The sequence below is a fragment of the Cryptomeria japonica genome, chromosome 9 (assembly GCF_030272615.1).
Source record: "Cryptomeria japonica chromosome 9, Sugi_1.0, whole genome shotgun sequence".
NCBI classification, from domain to species: Eukaryota; Viridiplantae; Streptophyta; class Pinopsida; order Cupressales; family Cupressaceae; genus Cryptomeria; species Cryptomeria japonica.
This window is the reverse complement of record NC_081413.1, coordinates 670236016-670257480: the sequence shown is the minus strand read 5'-3', so window position 1 is coordinate 670257480 and position 21465 is coordinate 670236016. Positions and strand designations below refer to the sequence as shown.

The window sequence follows — 21465 nt, the reverse complement described above, 5'->3', positions numbered from 1 at the left end:
CAAGCTAAGCTGCACAACCTTAGGGCAAGATACGAAAACTTGCATAGTTGAAGATCACTTCTTTAGGGCAAGATACATAGTCTCAATTATAATGCAATATCAAAGATTGAACTGTCAAAGAATTGCATTTACTGGATTGTTGATTACAGTTAACTAGTTAAAGCACATTTGAAACATCCTTCATCTCCACTCTGTCACACATCCAGATCATTGTATATCTTCGCACTATATACACAACTTCTCTATCTTTCCTTATGATGATTCTGACCTACATATATCGACCGCAACACCTAGAACATTTGTTAAGTTGGCCAAGGGTAGATGAAATATGTATAAGCAACTGTCTGCCTCAATAATAATTTCCAATGCAAATCCAAAAGGAAAATGAAAGTTGTGGAGGACCACACCATGTCAGCACACCTTCCAGACACCTCCAAAATAGCACCATATGCAACCACCTTGACCAAACTCCTTAGGTCGACCCCCAAAATAGAACCTTTTAGCTTACACCGATATTCCAAACTCAAACTTCAATCTGGACCAAAAACACAACATGCAGACAACCTCAAAGTCAACATAATGTATCAGTAGAACCATCGCAACCATCCTCAACATCATCTGATATATTTCTGGCACAGACCAGACCAAAACACTCAGCAGCCAGACTGTTCACTGGAAAAGTCACAGGTAGCAACATTCCACCTCCGGACCAAACTAACCAACATCAAAGCTCCGAAAACACAGCATACTATCAATATTTGCCATCCAAGACACCCTAAAATAGTTTCCATATGTCCACACAACATTTGTGCATACTTTACACATTTATGTCAACTATTAATAACAAAACTACTTCCGGACTCAGAGAACAACATAATAGCACATCTGGTTTACAAATTTGACATCAATGACAACCTGAAGCTCATATTTACAACTTAAACATATCTACAGAGTTGCATTGAAATTAACCATGAATAAATCAAAATACAATTATAAATTATACATAAAGAAAACAATATCAGAACAGAAGGTTTTATGTTATTGAGAAGAGATGCAAATTATTTTCCCATGCGATTACAAAAGGAATCTTTGATAAGAGACATGAATCTATCATTATCTGTTCTCTGCTATGCTCATGTGACAAAAGGTAGCAATTTCTAAGAAGAGATGTGAAACTATAGCATACTCTACTTGTCTCTTTCCTCAATGTGTTTTCAAATAACACTTCTTTTATTGCTATTTCTAGAAAAGAATATAAAAATAGAAGATAAGTGAGCCGATTTGAAATTTGAAAATCTCTGAGACAAGTTTTTATTCAAGAAATTGAGAAGATTTATTGTAATTTGAAATTCATAAAAGCACAAGTTTTTGGATCTCTAAAGTTTTTTGGTATTAACTACAATATTGTAAATTATGATTTCATAGACCTTCTGAGTTTTTTTGGGGTCAATTCTGTCTAAAGTAGATGCTAACCTGAAATTATTTAGGCTCTCCAAAATTTTTGGTATTAACTACAATTTTGCATTTTATAATTTCACAATCCTTCTGAGTCGTTTTGGGGGTCAAGGAGATACTAAACCAATATTTTGGTTTGTTTAGACTTGATTATAACCCAAGCATTTCAATGCATTAAATGGTTTTGAATTCTGATCAACAGAGGAAGAGGTGATACTCGTTTTTCAGTTTCTTGTCAAGAGATTGCTCTGAACTTGAACCTTACTTACAGAGTTATTCTAGTTACTATGCTTACCTTAGAGCTTGACAGTATTTAATGGATAAATTAAGTTTCCTTTGCTGATTTTGTTTTAATTGTCAGTAAGTGCTTTTGATGGATTATTGATTGTTGACTTGAATTTTTCATCCATTAGTTGAAACTCGTTCACCTGACATGCTTGAGGAAAACTATTTGCCTCTGGCTGTGTTCGTATTGTGTATTGGTTCTAGCATCATATATATATATATATTTATTCCTCTTATTAAACTTCATGGATACATAGGAATGCCCTAGTCATGCATCATTTGGATGTTGTTTGGCACCCAAAGGATTTCATAATATATATATTCCTCCTATGAAACTTCATGGATACATAGGTGTGCCCTAAACATGCATCATTTGGATGTTGTTTGGCACCCAAAGGATTTCATTATATATATATTTCCAAGATTTACTTTGTAAACTTCATGGGTACATGGGAATGCTTATGCCCTAGCCATGCATCATCTGGATGTTGTTTGTCACTCAAGAGGACTTCTAAAGATTTTCTATGCGTTTGATTTACTCATGTGTATTGGAATGGAAACAATTAACTTAGATACTTTATTCTAGTAGTGGCTATTTGGTTTTTTTCTCTTGCCTTTTCGAAATTAACACTCTTTCATTGATTGTTTTCAGGCAACCAGAGATAGAGTTGAGCTTGAGGAGGAATTAGATAGGAGGAAAGCTGTTATTCAAAGGATGCACGATCGTGTTCGCTTTCTGCAACAACAGATATTTGATATTCAAGAACGACACGTTAGGACCACCCAGGTGTGTTTTTTGTTGTTGCATCTTTTCCTTTGGACATTGATAATCAGATGCAAAACAACTTTTTAAGGTGATGAATCTTAGATTGCATGGTACTAGGATTTAGATGTTCACAAACTCTCATTCTTGATATCTTGCATGATATTTTCAATTACTTATCCATTATTTTGCATGATATTAAGATCTTTATGATCACAATTCTATCCTTAAAAGCATTCTGCATTGTGATAATAATATTTACTTAAACCATTGTTGAATGCCTAATCCAATTATTTATCTATTAATTTACAAATGGTTGAATTTTTGTTATGTTTGTTAGCATCTGAATGTTTAATACCTGTGGGGCTTGCCTTGCAACTTTTCTTATTCTTCTCCCTATGTTGTATTTACTGTGTGGTTAATAATTGTAGGCAGAAAAAACTGAAAGAGAAAGGAGGTTCAAAAAGGTCCAGGAAGAAGTGGATGAAGCAAATTTAAAGATTGAAAGGTTGATTTTACTTGATCTTCATTAATCTATTGGTTATATGATAGAAATAGAAAGGACATTATAAAATTGCAGTGTCATGTTTTAATGTAGTTTGGCCTTACAGTATCGTCATTGGCTTTTCAGGCTACGCAATGAGGAACATTTGTTGAATGGAAGAGTAGCATCAGCCATGGAAAATGTCAAGACTATTGCTTCAGAGGTAGACATGGCCCTGTCTTTCATTTTTACCTTTTAATGATTCATGGTGTTTAAATCTGTGGGAATAAAGGAAGTTATCTATAAGAGTGTGTGCATTGTACTAGAGGGTGTAATGCTATAATTCATTGAATGTGCTATATGCTCAAGTGATCAATTTTTATAACATTGTATTATTTCAACAATTTGTGACTGGTCAAGGCCATGGATGTGTGCAGATCTGTGTTTTTTAAGTGAATTGGTTTTGACAGTTGGCATTCCTATGTCAATGAAGTGGATATAGGTCAAGGTTGCCATCATAGTTAACCAGCTGAAACCCAAAACTACATTGACAACATGCAGAGGATCAGTTTTATGAAAAAGATATGGTGTTAACGTGTTCAACACAATAAGTGGCACCCTTAGGATGATCAATCCTCCAATGTCATTTTGGATACGGGCAAAGGCCACACTTCACTTGAACATGATTAATACAATATCATATAAATAAAAATAAATAATGTATTTGATGAAGGTACTCTTTTGAGAAAGAATTTTTTTCTTTGGGTAAGCTAAACCACACATTCTCACAAATAGATCTTCTATTTTATTAATCTAATGTGGACACATTATTATGCTATTTTTCTTTCTCATTTTCCTTGTATAATTAGCCGATAGGCTTTAGTGGGGGCTTTGTAGCTTGGAAAATTGTCAGTAAGCCGGAAAACTCTAATGAACCTGAGCTGTGCAAATGTTGTTTAAGATAGCTTTGCAAATATTAATTTCTTTTAGATACTTTTACAAATATTAAATTTTCATTTGCCATTTCCTTAAATCCTTAGCCATATCACATATGAATATACTGAATAACAGAGGCCAATATTGTGGGAGATTACCAAGTTAATAAGAAAAGCTTTGAAGGATTACAATGCTCACGAAGTGAGCCATATTGTTGTTTGTTAACAGTTGAATGGAAAGTTATTTGCTTTTCATATTGAGATTGGTGATTGAAAAGAGTGGTTCGCACTTTAGTGCATTATTTGTTAAACAATGTCGTTTTTTTAAATTTTTTTTTCTCTTTTAAGTTTTTAACTTACAAATATTGTCCAAATTATTTATCCTTAGATTTTGTGTTATTTAATAAACAATATGGTTTTGCATCAAATTTTTTTCTATATTAACTTTTGAATGTTATCCAAATTATTTTTCCCTAGTTTTTGTCCTCATGACCCAAGCCAAGGAAGAAACCATGCCTTGACATTTCATCTCGATCAGGAGTCTTTGTTGGAAAGTCCTTTTCTTGTGCTTTGGATTATAATCATATTATTTTTTAGTGTTTTGTGTCTGTTTTGAATTATGGAAATATTCTCGGACCTTCTTCTGTTCTCAAGCTGTGTTTATGGACCAAGGTATCATTAACCTTAGATGCCTGAGGAAACATTCTGAAAAGTGAAAACTACCGAGGTATGGGATTGTGAGGACAAATTATGTGTGTGGTGTTTTTCTTGCATCGATCTTTGCAGTGGTGATGCCACAAAATCTAACTTTTTCAAGTCTTTGTTATTTATTATAAAGTGCATTATTTTTTTCATGCATTGTAATTCATACCTATTTCTTATGTCCATTTGTTGCATCCAACCAATGATATCCCGAATTGATCTGGTGTATTATTTGTTTTAGCTCTTACTCACATTGTATGGGCATGTGTTGTATGTTTTCCACTATCCATTTGCTAAAATTTAATTAGCAAACTTGGTCTGTACTGTTATGAATAGGTTTTCTTTTGAATTTTATAATTGAGCCTAATCCAAATACAACTAAGCTGGCACATTGTGAGGATGACATTTCTCTATATTTTTTACTTGGTGAATGATGATTTGATCATTTTGCTTGCTGAAGTCTTTGGGTTAGCTTCATATCTCGCATTCTTTCCAAACAAGGTGTAACTTGGTTTTAAAAGATAATGGTTCCTGGTTGTCTCTTATCAAGGTAGTGAAAATGCTGATGCATGTGGATCACTTTTACCTTGCCTATGGCATTTGAAGCTGTGTGATAGATTAGGTACCAGAAAATGCCATGTAGGGTGCCTTCAAATAAGCGTTACATGGAAGCAAGAATCGTGGTTTTCTTTTCAGGCATGTGGTCATTTCTTTGATAAGAATCTATTGAATTGAATGAATGGGCTTGAAGTGAAGATTCTCTAGAAGATTTTTTCACATAGCGTTTTTATAAGGCTTAAAATTTAAAAAGTTGACATTTCTTGCCGAGTATTAATTATATATCAAATGTGGAGGTTTATCTTTCTAAGATTTGGTCTTTTATCCCTCTTCCAATTGGAGAAGCAGTTTCAAAGGGAAGAGTTTATCTGAACATTTGTTGAGAGAATGTTGCTACAGGATGGTTAAAGCAGTTTATCTGTAAAAGCTTTTTGAGATTGATCGATTTCTTTACCAACTTGACTTTTCAAAGGGTTTTCCTTTGTGGCCCATGGAAATTGACTGAATAATGGGCTCTATTTCTTTCCTTTTTTGATAATAATTTATTTTGTCATATACTTTTTTAACTTTAGGAGGAGTTTAGTTTAAGGGATTTATCAGATTTTTCTGTGCATCCAAGAGGTCTGCACATTCATGCTCAAGTACATATGGCTTTCAGATTCTAATGTATTTTGAATGGACTGATTGAACACATGCTTACAAACTTAAGGTAGATCATTCTGAAACTTTGGATTGGTGTTCCCTTAACTCTTATTTATAATTGTGCCCATCACGCACCTGTTCATTTCAATTTTAGTGATAGTACCAGACCATGATTTCTTGGCAAATTAGGATAAGATTTCAGCTAATAGATTAAACTGTTGTGGCTGTAGAGTTTATGTTGGCTATGTCAATATAAGGAGATATAGCTTCAAATCTGATTTTAATTTTCACTTTGGTGATGATTGTATATGCTTTAGTAGATTGCACAAAGTTATTCAAGTACACATAGATTTGTGATCTAACAGTGTTGTAAGCTTCCATTATGCAATATTCTTTTTCTGTACACTAGAAAATTTTGAGACATTTTTATCCTTATGATTTCTGGTTGTGTGTGCTCATGGATGAGTTGCATGGGGGTTTTGGTTGAGGTGCAGGTTGAAGAGAATCAAAGCAAGTATCGGGATATCAAAAGACATATTGAAACTCTCAGAAGACAGCAAAGCAACAAGGTAGTACATGATCTTTATTTTTTGTTGATTTTAAATTAAAGATGCTTTCAGGCCTCTTCGGAAATATTGACTCTCCTAGAAATCAGGTGACAGCATTTGGAGGTGATAGAGTGCTTTCTCTCTTGCGTTCAATTGAGAATCGTCATCGTCAATTTACCAAACCACCAATTGGACCAATTGGAGCGCATGTGGTATGCAACCTTTGATGCAGTCAGTCTTTAATTTTTCATCCCATTTCATGTTTGTGATATGAGTGTAGAGTATTCATTCTTCAATAATCAATTACAATAATCGATTATTCTAGGTAATGCAAAGTTCTAAGTCTGAACAATATTGTTTTCCAAGCATTCAGACATTGAAGAATGACTATGCAGATTCATTCTCATTTGATCGTTATTTCCATTTATACCTATGGTTGCAAATATTTCATTGTTGTTTATGTTAATCTGCAAGCATATTTTTCCTACTAAAGATCATTATTGATGTTCATTTTTTTCAACATTATGTTATTCCTCGGAGCATTTTTGTGTACTACGGTGACCATACATTGTGTGTGTGTGTGTGTGTGTGTAAAAGCAATAACAAAGCTATGAATGTGACTTACAGGTCTACAAGAAGTGCAACCTAGTGTGTATGTGAGAGAATAACAAGAAGGAGATAGAGATTCCAAGGTGCCTAGTATAGAACAATAAACAAAACATATCACCTCAAAGAGCTTGGAGAAGCCAAGGGAGACAAGGCCTCTCTAAAATGCTAAAACTTTCAAGGAGATTGCTAAAACAATGCCGGTGTGTTCATGTGAGAGTAAGACCAGTCAAGTATGCTGTAGACTTTGTGGAAATTGTTGGTAGGGAGGTTGAGAATACTAACAGTTGATGTATTGAATGAGAATGAGAGAGATAAGTTCAAAATGAGATAATGGGAGGGAAAATGAGCAAGTCCTGGGGTTGGAGAGTTGTTTAGGTTCGTAGCAGAGTGGTTACCACTTACCTGGGCAAGTAGCAGGTGGTGTAACGCTCGAAAATAGCTGCTGAATGATAAACTGTTGTAGGATGTTAGCAGAAGAACTAGAAGAACTTGTGTGTATGCTTTGTGTTGATTGTCCATGATGGCTAGGATTAAAAGCAGTATGAAGAAGACAACATAGACAATGAAACAATTAGCACTTGGAGTTAGCGCAACTAGTTCGTCACCATTGTATGGAGATCCTCTACATTTTCAAAAGGAAAACAATCGAATAGAAAAATGCCAATTAGCCTTATGTTTCTCACTCATCTTCTAACTAACTAGAATAAATTATGGACAACCCCTTGTAGTTCTGCCCTGTTTTTTTTAGTTTTGGAAGTTTGTCATTTTGTCAAACAGCTGTCATGCAACCTCCTTTTTCTGTATTTTTGAGTTCTGAGATGAATTTTCTGATTTGATTTTCAGAAGTTTGGGTTGGTGTTTTGATGTTTCGTTTCTACATATGTTTATGCCATGATATGAAGATGGAAGGATAGCAATATGACCACCAAATAATGCCATTAGATGACTGTAAATGAAGTAAACAGCAAGCATACAACTTAAGTTTTAGGAAATAGAATCATTCAACGTCTTTAAACGTACCCGGATGAAGAAGCTTGACACTTTATTGAAATGGTAGTGCTTGGTTACAGCGGATATGGTCTGATTTATGTTTTCAGACTTACATACGCTTACAAAAATGATCATAAGATGCTTCAAACCCCTAGACAAAGCTTCCTCAACAATGCACTGTTATTCTCCTTGCTTGTTGCCATAGGATTAATGCGATTTTGGACTGTTATGCACCTGTAGCTGCTGTTATGAAATCTGAAGATGAACCTGTAGTTGCTGCAAATATAATCTCATTCTCCTGCCAAGAGAAGAATCCATAACCCGCCTCAACTGATATTATTCATGTAAATCTTGTGCTAATATGGTGGGGAAAGAGCCATGTCTGAACCAGTTAGCTTCACTAAACCCCGATAGAAATTCTGTCCAATAAATCTGAGCACCAAAAATATGTGAAATAGCCATGCATATGTACTCAAAGGCTGGCTCCATTAACCTCAAACCCTGCCGTATCATTCTGGAATGAATATGCAGCTGATAATATGAATTTGTCTGCAGACCCTAGCTGCCATTATGCCAAGAACCTGCAATAAACTCCATAGTGATTCCTGAGTGAAACCACCTGACAATGGTGATTGGGTTTTCATCCAACACCAAGAAATCCAAGGGGCTTCGTCCTTAGATTGAGCTGGAAACAAGTCCCAGCTGTAGAGTATTCTCAAAGAGGTAAAAAATGCATAATCTAATGATGAAAAACCTTCTCATAATGCCTTTGTATTGTTTTCCAAATGGGAGCCAATATTCAATATAATTTAATCCAATTTCAAGTCCACCACCTCACTTGAAATTATATCTTATTTTAATTTCTTTTTTTCTCCTTTTATAATAGCCTTTTTCCTATTTTGAGAGAAATACTTTATTTTATTTCTTTTATTTCATTTTCCCTCCAAAAAGAAACTATGTTATAATTTAAAGTTGACATTATAATAAAGTCACTTTATTAATTTAAACTACCATTTTATTCTGAAAATTACCTTTTCAATAATATAATGATAAGTTGACACACAAGGTCCCTATTTTATGTGCCTAAGATTTAAAACCTTTCGCCCCGGTTTCAATGAGCTATAATACTAAGGTGCTCATTAAACTGTTTTAATTAAAATAGCAACCTTAGTAAATTTAATTAAATTATAGCCAATAGTACACCCATCTTGCGGAAATGGCGAACATAGGAATAATGCCGATGATGAAAGATGATAAACGAGCCTGACTGGGTGATTTACTAAAAATAGAAACTCCCTCCAAGAATCACCCAAACCAGAAGCTGAAAATAACATCTGAAAGTATCATTTAACTCCTCTAAACCATCTGAGCTCATTGGAAATATCAAAACACCCTTTGGATTATGCCGACACAAACTTGGAATGTCAATAACAACTGCATTGCTAGAGAACCCAAAAGCGGGGACATTACAAATTATGGCTGGGGATTTCATTGACAGTATAGATTTTTGGGAAAGGCAATGACTGTCATAGCCGTTTCAATTGCTCAGTTTCTCTCAGTATTATTTTATGGAAGAAATGAATTCTCTATTGGCAACAATTGTTACTTGTTGTCATTGGGTTGCAGGTTTGAAAAATTGAACAGAAAAATGCTAACATGCATTATGCTCCTCACGCTTTCGCTGATCGTATTGAATAAATTGTGGACAACATGCTTATAAAAATGTTATTATAATTAGAGTTTTTATTGACAGAATAGTTGTTTTTGAGAGGCGATGACCACAAAACAGTGCTGTTTTGGTTGCATGGCTTCTCCTGCTATTATTTTATAGAAGAAATGGATTCTCTATTGGCAATAGCCATTCATAAATGCCAATGGGCTGCAGGTACGTTGCGTTTCAAACAACTACCATTCAGTGTTGCCAATAGGTTGCTAATACATTGCGTTTCAGAAAACGGCTATTCATTGTTACAGGTAGGGTGCAAGTTCATTGTGTTTCTAGAAATGAGCATTCATCACTGCTATGGGTTTTAGGTACACTGCCTTTCTTGCAATGTGTTGTGATGTTTTCCCACATCGCCCCATTGCAAATGGGGACCCCCACTTTTTTGCTTAGGCTTAGGTGTTTAGTTAGGTTGTCTTAGCTTGGTAAGTTTAGTAGCTGTTAGCCCTTGCTTGTGAGAGGTAATATGTCTTGTCAAATCAGGATTGAAGTTGTTAATGTTGCTAAAAGTTGTCAATTTGCAAGAAAAAGATTTAGGGTTTGGAATGGCATTAATTATGGTTTTGGTTTGATATAGGTCAAAATGAGAAGAGTCATCAAAATTGCTTTCAAGGATGGATAAATTTTGAAGTATCATAGCATACGTCAAATTGGGATTTTGAGATGAAAAATAGACTAAGGCATGAGTTTGCTGAAAAGATTGATCTTGATGAATGATTGCTTAGCAAGTTCAAATTTGTGCAAATGGGAACCTTGAAACAAGATTTGATAGAGGTACGAATGGAATGAGGAATGAACTTGGTACAAATGAAGGTTAAAATTAGACCCCTCCAAGTTGAGACTTCATAATGAAAGTGGTACAAATGAAACATGAAATCAATTTAGTCCAAATGAAGGTGAAATTTCCGCCCTTCAAGTTGGAGAGTTTAAGACTTGGAATTAGTATGAATGAAACATGAAACAAATTTGGTACAAATGGATGTCAAAATGCCACCCCATTCAAGTTTGAGATTAATGACGAAAAGAGGTACACACCAAATGCAAAATGAAATGGTGCAAACGAAGCGCAAAACACCGAAATACAAATGAAGGTCTGAAAACTGCTCAAATCACTAAGTACAAATGAAGCTCCAATCACTGTTTTGAGAAAGGGGTTTTGATCGAGTCCAAACGAAAGAGCCTTTAAGTCCAAATGAAAGAGCTTCTAAGTCCAAACGAAAAAGCTTCAGAGTCCAAACGAAAGAGCTTCTAAGTCCAAACGAAAGGTGAAATGCTGCCAAGATCATCAAGTCCAAATGAACACACAAAAAAAACCGCCCAACCCTTTGTTGGGAATATGCCTTGAATCTCCTGACCAATGTTCGGGTTAACATCGCCTATCGGTATACAAACCGACAGAGGAATGTGTGGTATATATATAGGTGGTTGAGGAAGTAGCCGTTACAATGGAAGTTGAAGAAGCCGAGTGGAGAGGTGTTTGCGTGTTGTGAGAACAGAGTCTGAAAAGAAGATCTGAGAATTTATTGTAACCGTGTTGTTTACTGAATAAAGGAATCTTCTTGGTGGTGGGTTTTTTTACCCGCAAGGGTTTTCTCACGTATATTCTGGTGTCTTTATCTGGTGTTCTTTTGTCTGTGTTTATCTTAATGTATTGCAAACTGAAATTAAAATACTCCCTTAGAATTGATGATAGGAGAGCGTATTCCGCACTCTGCTTTCCTTACAGCCTTCAAGTCCAAATGAAGGATAAAAAGCAGCTGAGTTCATCAAGTCCAAATGAACCTCAAAAAGCCGCTCAGATGAAGAAGTCCAAATGAACTCAAGAAAGCTGCCCATGCCCTCAAGTTCAAGTGAACATCAAAAGGCAGCTCATGTTATCAAGTACAAATGAACTCAAAATTGCCGCCAAGATTGTAAAGTCCAAACAAATCACTTAACATCGCCCAAGGCAAAATGATCTTATGCAAACAAAAGTTACTCACTATGAAGTGTTCAAAACATAAATTTTTGTGCAAATGAGAGTTAATTTATCAAGTTCATTGTGCAATTGAATGGTTCTGAGTCGCCAACTTAGTGCAAATGAAGCACTTAATACCGAGTCAATTGTGCAAATCAACCGCCAAATGCTGCCATCTCCTAATCAATGATAAGTCGGCTAGCATAAGCAAGGGTAAAAGCATTCAATAAGAGGATTTTTATTTTGTCTAAATAGGTCGGCCTAATGAGAAGCTGAAGTGAAAAGTGGTGACTTTTAGCCTTCAGCGCCTATATAAGAGGGCATTTGTGATTCATTTTGTCACACTTCAAAGCAATCAAACAAACATAATTCTGAAATATACCCAGACCAGCAATTTAGTGATTTTCATCAATCATCCTCTTGATCAAAGCACAACGAAATACATTCAAGGCGATAATTTTGAAGGGCGAATTTCACAAGATCAGCGATTTGACAATCATTTTGATCATTACATTTGATCAAAATTCACGTAAAGGAGGCGATTTTGATTGGGAGAAGGTTTTAAGATCAAGTGAAGGCAGTTTTTTGTCCATTTTGGAAAGAAATCAAGGCAGATTTATGTGAAAATTCACATAGCATCAAACTTATAGCAAGAACAAAATCAGGCATATAAAAGTGTAAGGTAAGTGAAATTTAGTATGTATTGTATGTATTTAACACCCTTTTGTTTGTTTTGTAGGCGATTAAGTAAGAAATCAAGGACAAGTCAACAACAAGCTTGAGTCATGCAAAGCAGAGATCAAAGTCAAGGACCTTGGAGCATGAAGGAAAGATAACTTACATGATGAGAGAATGTCTTACAATCTTGAATTCCCTTCAGGAATCCAAGAATTAAAGCCAGTACATTGAGGAGTTAATCCCAACCAGGTGTAACATTCATCAAGTAGATGATGAATAAGAGAAGATCAATCACCATCATCACATTGAGCAAACTGAATAATGTTGAGTATCAAGAGATATTGCTCAACATTCCTTCATGATAATCTATCAAGTCTACAAGTGCAAGTTGAGATGGCATCCTAGTGACCACTCAACTAATCAAAAAAGTTCCACATCAGTGTGTCTAGATGCAATGTACCTGTTGTGACCTAATGACACATCACCCCATTGCAAATAGGGACCCCCTACTTTTTTAGGCCCTATTGGTCTTTTGGTTTTGGTTTTTGGGTCATTTCGCAACAGTCTCGTCAGTTCTTCGAGTTTGCAAGTGTTTGGTGTTGGTGTTGGAAATAAGCCACACTCGGACCGACGATGGACTAGTCCAAGAGGGGCCAGTAGCTCAGTGGTAGAGCACTCCAGCAGCGTATGGAAGGACCTAGGTTCAAGTCCTAGCTGGTCCATGTCTCAACATGGTATTAGAGCTAGGTCCAAGCTAGGAGCCCCAAGCACACGAGAGGTGTGGCTTAAGGGGGGGTGTTGGTGTTGGAAATAAGCCACACCCGGACCGACGATGGATTGGTCCAAGAGGGGCTAGTAGCTCAGTGATAGAGCACTCCAGCAGCATATGGAAGGTCCTAGGTTCGAGTCCTAGTTGGTCCATGTCTCAACATTTGGGGGTCAGTTTGAGGATGTTTTGTCTATTTTAGGGTTTCACTTGAGGCCTTTTCTTTAGGGTTATGGAAAAACTGAGTGTTGCATTGGAATCAGGACCTTTTAAGGAACGCGCATGTGAAATTTGAGCGAATTCTGAGCAATTTTCTATTTTTAGAAAGTTCCTATTTTTAAGGGATTTCATTGCCTCCTGGATTGGTCTAATTTTGCCAAATATAAAAATTACTATTTTTAGCAATTTCTATTTTTATTTTCTATTTTTAGTAATTGCCCGTGTGTCTTGTTTTGCCCCGATCCTAACATTTTGTAACATTTTCTATTTTTGGAAAGTCTATTTTGGCAGGCTCTTCACAGCCAGACATTGAAGACTTAGCATTCTTGAACATTTCTCAATCCGGAAAATTCAAAAGGTAGGCAAAATGGATAAAAAATTGGTTAAATATGGACGCCCATTCCAGAAGTGGAAAACATGGAAATTTTTTTAAGTCTGGCACAAAACCACTTCAAATCCAAATATGGCATATTGAATCTAGAAAATGGTCGAAAATTGACTAAGTATGGATGGAAATCAACTAAGAATCCTTGCCAATGTGGAAATGTGCAAGTCTGGTCAAGCACAAGCGAAATTCCTTGGCCTAGGTTGTTTGGTGCTCTAGAGAGAAGAGGGGTAGTGGAGGAATTTTCCTCCACCTCCATTTTCCTTGACCATGCCCAAATAGCGCCAAAAGAGTTCTCCTCCACACCATGAATTCCTTCACCCTAGCAAATTAGCACCCAAGGAGAAGCTATGGCACCAAATGGAGGGGGACATGGAAAGACAACAAGCACTCAAAATTCCTCCATCATGCCTAAATAGCACCCAAGTTCATAGCAGAGCGCTAGGGAAGGGGTACCAAGGAAAAGATCAAACAAGTCAAATTCCTCATCAAGGTGAATTGCATGCCTAAGGTTAGAGATCAAATTCCAAGGCAAGGAAAACGAAGTCAAGGGTGGATTGAAAAAGAAAATTCCCCCTAGGAAAATTTTTGAAAAATCCATTTTCAGGCATCAAAATTCATATGAATTTCAAAATGATGATAGAATTGGCTTCGTGAGAGAATTTTCTCTCTCCTGGACACTAGAACCCTAATTTGAAAAAGCTCTTAAAAAATAGATGTTAAAATTTGATGGAAAATTTCTTCCAAGACAAGGTAAAATTCAAAATTTCAAGAAAAATTCTTTGTGGATTAAATTTTTTCTCTTTAAATTTTCTCTCCAAGGATTTCTTGCCAAGTGGCAGCCAAGTCAACGCATGCTGAGGTAGTGGAGCATCTTTTTGCATGTAGCCCTCACATTTAAGGCATTATGGCTGATTCTTTTGCATGCAGCTGTCGCATGGGGGATGATGGGTATTTATGGCAGTGTGAGTAGTTTTGGATGGAGGAATCTTTATTGCACAATGGGTGATCTTTTGCATGAGGGTGCATTCATTGCATAGTGGGCACTTTTTGAATGTAATGGTTAATTAATAATTTAATGCTTTATGGGTGCCATTTTTGGCAGGATTGTAATTAATTGTATATGGGTATTTATTGTTGATTCCCACCTTGTTACATCATGTGTGGGGAATCTTTCAGGGAAAACCCTAATTAGGGTTTTGCGTGTAGTCGTGGCTTGAAGTGTATATAAAGGGGTGACCCCCTCATTTGTAAAGGAGGAGAGATTGATTTTGAGATTGTTGCGATAAGTTGTGAAGTAGCAAATTTAATACATTGTTCAATTTGTTGGTGTATTCTTGTGCTGTTTTATGACTTGCATGGTCTCACTCTCTTCACTTAGATTAGATTTGCTTCCAAGTTTTTAGATGAAAGAGATTGATGAGATTGTTTATAGTGCAAACCCTTGCTCATACCTTTTGTTAGTAGCTGATTGTTACTAACTTTGTAAGGTTAGCCCGAGCCTTTTATACGTGTAAGCTTAACTTCGATCATCGGGTGAATATTGTTCTATGATGGTGTCCATTGGTGGTAAGAAAAACTCTTGCACAACGTTTGAAGATTGCACCGCCTTTGTGTAGTTGTCTTCTAGTGGGAAGAAAAGTGTGGTTTGGTTTCACTTGAGCAATCTTTGTCTCCTTGTTCTTAGGTTTAGATTAGGTTAGCTTAGCTTTCGAAACCCTTTTCTATTTACTTTCTGCATATCTTAAACCCAAAAATCCTTAAAAAGAGCTCCCATCGATAAATCATTCGCAAATTAAATACCTTTAAGTTGCAAAATTGTCTGATCTTCTTTGAGTGTACGTCATATATCCATACCATACCAATTTGCTGATTGTAAAAGTCATATCCATACCGCTAGCAATTTGCTGATTGTAAATTTGCCTTGTGTGGTCAACTGAAATTTTTAAGTGAACTTAACTTCAATTGCTATTCACACTTTGATATGCATTGTCTTAATCGTATCCTTGTTGATTATGATTTGTACATCATTTTGCTTTCCTTAAAAGATCACACTAAGCTTTGTAGAGTTGTCGCTTTGCATGTCAAAGCAAGGCTTAGTCGAATTTCACCAAAGATTGTCCATCTTTCTTACATTCTTAAGATTGGAATGGACTTCTTGAACCCTATGTCTTTTGCCATTTTATTTTCCAATCAAATAGTTACAATCCAAGTTCCAGCAACATCCAAATGTTCAACATTCAAGTATTCAATGTAAGTCCCCTTGGATTACCAGCAATCACATCAACCATTGAGTTTATCAGTAGAAACCTTGGAGTTGTCTCATTTGATCACAAAGCATAGCATTTGAGAGACTTTATTCAAGAGAGGATAAGATACCTTAGTATTTTATTCTATGTTTGAAGTGCATTAAAAACACATCAACACAATGTATATATATTATACACACATATATATAATTTAAATATGATTATTATATTAATTAATTAAACTATATTTTTCTTGTGATTTTGCTGATGGTCTTACAGAATAGAGAGAAGTTGCAGAATATTTGGTTTCTTTTTGTATTTTTTTGAATATATAAGCAAGTAATGAATAAAGAACATCAAATAAGGAAGGAAGCTGAAACAAGTAAGAACATTCAATTAAATCAGAATTGATACAAATCGTACCAGGCAGATTTTTGATTTATGATATCCAGATTATTCCCTACGCACTGGGGATGTGCTTACATCCAATAATGGTGCCAACTGAAGGGTAGATGATGAATACAAACTAGGAACACTAGCTATGGCTGAATGAAAGTCTTCACCACTTCCAGCGTAAAGTGTACCTGCTGTAATGGTGGCATCATGCTGAAACAATCACGCCCCAGCTGGGAAATTCAACTACCCTGCTGAAACCCTCACCAAGCAATCTGAATCTCCACAAGGAATAGCGCATACACTCTGACCAATAATGCCAATGCCAAAAGAATCCACTGCCAATCAATAGCTGAGGGCTACGTCCGAGCCAGTACCAATCATGGGGTTTGCGTCTCAGATTGAAGAATTGCTCTACCAGAGCAATATCGCACCAAACAAGTTTTCAATATGTAAAAGATAATGAGAAATTAGGTTTCCTTCTCCTTATATCTCTTTCCTTCCAAATTGAACCCTAAAGATATATGAAAAGTGTGCTTTAATATAAAGTCATATTTCCCAATATTGGGCGCCCAAGTATAGAAAAAACACCACTTTTTCAATATAAAATAACTCCAAGCGCCAAAAGGACCCTGACAAGTGAAAATCATTTAGAAAAGTTCAAGACCTTTCCAACGAGCTATAACACATGGGCATACGAATCCGGATGAAGCCAAAAACCCCTTATTACTCCGAAATGGCTATAGACATAGCCTTATTTAAAATATTAAAATGCTAACTTAGGAAATATTTAAATATATTAAAAATATAACCCAAATAGCTACAGAAAGCTCGAAACACACCAAAAGTCTGAAACTAAACCGGTCACCTGTTTGTGACTGATGTCGGAAATCATGGATCAACTGGTAGTCTCATCCCTAAAATCTAGGGATGCTCCTAGAAACTAGGAAACACACCCAAATCTCCTGAAACTGAAACCATCTGAAAGGTCATGAATAACCGCACGACTGACAACTGTCACGACCTCCTAAAATTTAGGGATATCCCCTAAAATCTAGGAACTGCTCCAAACTGCCTGTAAAGCCAAAATCTAGTCACTATATGCATTGAATGAGTCCCAATCAACCTTTGCTAGCCTAAGAGACTCCAATGATAGGCCATCTCCTCCGTCTCTGATGTCCACTCTAGAAAGGGGACATGACAATCCTCCCCTCTCGGAGTTGCTTGCCCACAAGCAACTGAAACACCAATCCTCCAGCATCCCAAATAAGACGTAAACAAACCATTGCATGTAACTGCTGCTCATCTCTAATATAAACAACATGCAATACCCGGTCTGGAATGGCTCCTTAAAATGCTGAAGCACCTATGCTGTCAAATCAACACTACCTGGGTCCCAGAGCGAAGCATAGCTCCCGCTGAATACCTCGAGTGAGCAATGGAAAACTATATCATCTCCATAGATCAAATATCCATAAATGCCAAGATCACTAGTGTGTCTGTGATCACCAACATGCATAACCTCCGTCATAATATCCAATGAATGCCAATCCATTGAAGACCCTCTATGATCTGACCCCATCTGACACAAGTGACACACAATTGCCACACACTGCTACTGATGTGCCGGAAGATCTAATGCCAACTCACTAGACAATATATAATATTGACTAAAATCATCACTGTCCAGGCTGGCATCTAAAAATATGTAATCACCAACCAGCAATGAAACAATCACCCTGTCTAGAGAATCAGGTGAAACTGCCACATCAACTGGCTCAAAGTACTCACTAGGAGTAACATCACATAACTCATCCACGTCAGCTATCTGATGACAATCAACTTGTGGATCAATTGTCCTCCCACTCTGCTCGATAAACTGAGATGGATAGTGGGTAAACTCCAGCTCCATCCTCATGGAATTCCGAACATACCGTCCAAGTGTCAACAACCACTGTACACCCACGACTACATCTATACATCTGAAGTGGAGCAACCCATGTAGGATCCACGAAAGAAAGGTAGTACACATGTCTATACCATGATCCCACACAAACCACTTGTAGGACATAAACTGCTCCTGCTGCTCTCCTCTGATATAAGTGCCATATAATCTTAATATCTGGAGCAACATACTATAATCCCTATAAGATGCTGTATCAAATGAATCAACACCTGGATCCCAAATAAAACTAAATCCACATCCATTTGTCATGAAGAGACAATGATAGTAAGAGGCATCCTCGATACCGTGTCTCTCTACAACCACTGTGAAACTCTCACACCTGTGATAACCATCCACAACAACACACCTGCTAATCCATGCATCATCCTTCCCCCATGATCCTGGATGAAGGCCTTGTGTCAAGGAGATGAAAAACTCTGACGGTCGTTGCTCATCATAACGGTTGATTGTTTGCTGATCCCGCAAACAATCCATCCCAAACTGTTGGATCAGGTGCCTGCAATCAATAACTCTATCCTCTGAAGATGGGAGAGCACTATCGTGAAATATTCCGAGCCAAATTTTTTCGTTTGTACAAATTACAAATTACATTCAATGCACCCGTTAAGGTTAGAAGATAAACCAAAACGTGCTGAAGCAACTCTAACTAGAATGTACACCAGGATCCCGTTGTGGGCAAGGTGTGAGCATTGGTCAGAGGATCTAAAACAAATTGCTTATGCAGTAACTCTAACCAAGAATGGCGCCGATGATGGCGAGCATATGGTCAGAGGATCTTCTACCCTAAATGCTGAAAGGGAACTCTACACCAAGTATGTGCTACCCAATCCAGAATGGAGTGAGGGGCGACCATATGGCGGAGTGATTACAAAACAATGCTTGAAAAGAAATGCGGAAGCTGGAAATACTCAACACCCAGAATGTGCTTGCTAACCCAGAATGGGAAAGTAGCTACCATAGGGCGGAGGTCAATTAAATACAATATCAAATGCTGAAAGTAAGAAGAGCATTACAATTTGATAAAGCAAGATTATACTCTGCTGTTAGTACTACTGCCAGCTTACACTATGAAAGATGAAATCTTGCAAACAATACGTATCAGCATATAAATAGAGAGGTACAATATTAATGAATTCCTTTGCTGAGAAGTAAGATTAACGGAAATGGCAATAAACAGATCCAACCTTTTCTCCAGACTTGAATAAATCTTCAATGAAGCATTCCCATCGCTTTCAAAGAACTTTCACCACCATCGAATAAAGATATTGCAGATTTCTCCAAATTGATTTAACAGACCTGCAACCTTTCAACAAATAACCAGCAACATAGGATTCCTTTGAAATGCTCGGAACTCACTCTTTACTCATTCAAAATGCTTGATATCAATTGCAAAACTCTAATAGAAAGGAGGCGCTCAGACTAAGAACAAAAAACAGACTTAAAAAGCATCTAACACTCAATGCACAATTCCCAAGACAGCAAAGGTACGACCCAGTTGGAAAGGGCGATTTCTCTTTTAAAAATCTGATGCTTCACAAATAAATCTACAAATTGGCACACATGGGCGCCTTCCCTATATGGAAGGGAATATGCAATACCCACAACGAAATTCTTTGTCTTTTTTGATTTATGAATTAAACATCCAATCTGCTGAAGCTAACATGCAAAAACCAGGAACTTCTAATATGCAAAAATCAGAAACTAAGAACTACAATGCTGATTACAATGCACAAATTTCAAGGAACTCACAAACTAGACTAAAATCACCTCTAGTTGTTGTTTTACAAACAAGAAGCGATGCTCGAGCTAGGAGGCCTTCATTCCTCGAAGCAAACCCAGAGCCAAACCGGCAACATAATAGTACTGTAGACAAAAGATATCAAATGATGCTCAAAGTCTTCCTTTTATAACTTCCTGTTGACTTCACGAAACCCTAAAATCCACTTCAATATCCAAACCCTAATCCTTTCTCCAAGATGGCGTCCTTTTCCTTTCAAGCTTAATATTGATATTTTAATTAAATTCAATACCTTGATAAATGCGCCCACATTAAGCTTGCTTTGACTTTGGAAATTAATAAAATAATCTTAAATGAAGGCGCCACCCTCAAAAAGCCCACTTTTCAAAACAACATAAAGTCAATAGACTAGGCCAAGGGGTCAATGTTCGAATATAATATTAAAACGTGACCTTTTAATTAAATATATCAACTTAACTCTTCAATCATGCCCTGAAGCCAATAATGACCAAGTCAAAGATCAGGTCTGAGAAGGGGACATTACATATCGCAACACAGATAGTATAAGTCCCGAACCAACTCACATCTGTGAGCCATCCAATCATCTACAATCAGACTAAAAGAGAAATGAAGTGTACTCCTCGCGAGGTAATCTAAATGGACTCTCGTAGGCTCACTCAATGGCTCTGTGTCATAATCTTGTCCATCAAACTCATCATCACTCCCACTGCTCTCAAACCATGAATCCGAAGACAACTCATATGTCTGAGATCCAAAATCCAAAATACACCTCAACTGAGCACTGTGGCTTTGCGGTGAAACATACCGGTTTCCCTCGTCAGCTGTAAGAGGTGTACAAGAAGATTTGCTTTCCAGAGAAGGAAACAAGTCAACATGAGTATCATACTCCCAACCAGCTGACAAACTGCTAGTCGCCTGTGAAAACAATGATGGAGTAATATCGTGAGTCAAATCACAACTCTCTGGTGAATCTCGCAGTGTCACAGTAGAACACTGTACTGTATCTGTCGCTGATGATGTTTGTGCCACTCTCAATCTATCAGAAAGCTCCTACAATCTGGGGTTTTCTTCCTGAAGGGACAATTGGGTATCCTCCCATGCAACAACAGTCGCCGCAAGCTCCTAAGAGAGGATATCAACTTCCTCCTCTTCCCTCAACAAAGCACCATAACTAATAAAATCCCTCTGAAGGAGATAATCTCGGTCAACCACTAACTGTAAATACTCATGCTTCAGTATCCCAATGGCTCCATAGAGAGCATGAAACTCTGGTAAGGAAAAATCACTGCTGCCCTGCTCATCAATCATGAGGGTGCTGCAACTATGTGTAGCCAACAACTGGTGAGCGACATCGAAATGCTCAATAACTGTGTCTATACTCTTGTCATCAACCTTGAGT

General features: G+C 36.9%; 1 protein-coding gene across 2 annotated transcripts in view; it reads left to right on the top strand.

Annotated features, from left to right (window-relative positions):
• Window positions 1–21465, top strand: part of LOC131033840 (structural maintenance of chromosomes protein 6B) — a 171816-nt gene that overhangs the window by 45864 nt on the left and 104487 nt on the right. For both annotated transcript variants that reach the window (XR_009103688.2, XM_057965132.2), the window contains exons 9-13: window positions 2393–2527; window positions 2935–3011; window positions 3135–3210; window positions 6319–6393; window positions 6480–6584. Coding sequence is in view for 1 of the 2 variants with exons in the window: in XM_057965132.2 (XP_057821115.2) it covers window positions 2393–2527; window positions 2935–3011; window positions 3135–3210; window positions 6319–6393; window positions 6480–6584 (468 nt within the window). In the remaining variant the exon portion in view is untranslated. The remainder of the gene's footprint in view (window positions 1–2392; window positions 2528–2934; window positions 3012–3134; window positions 3211–6318; window positions 6394–6479; window positions 6585–21465) is intronic.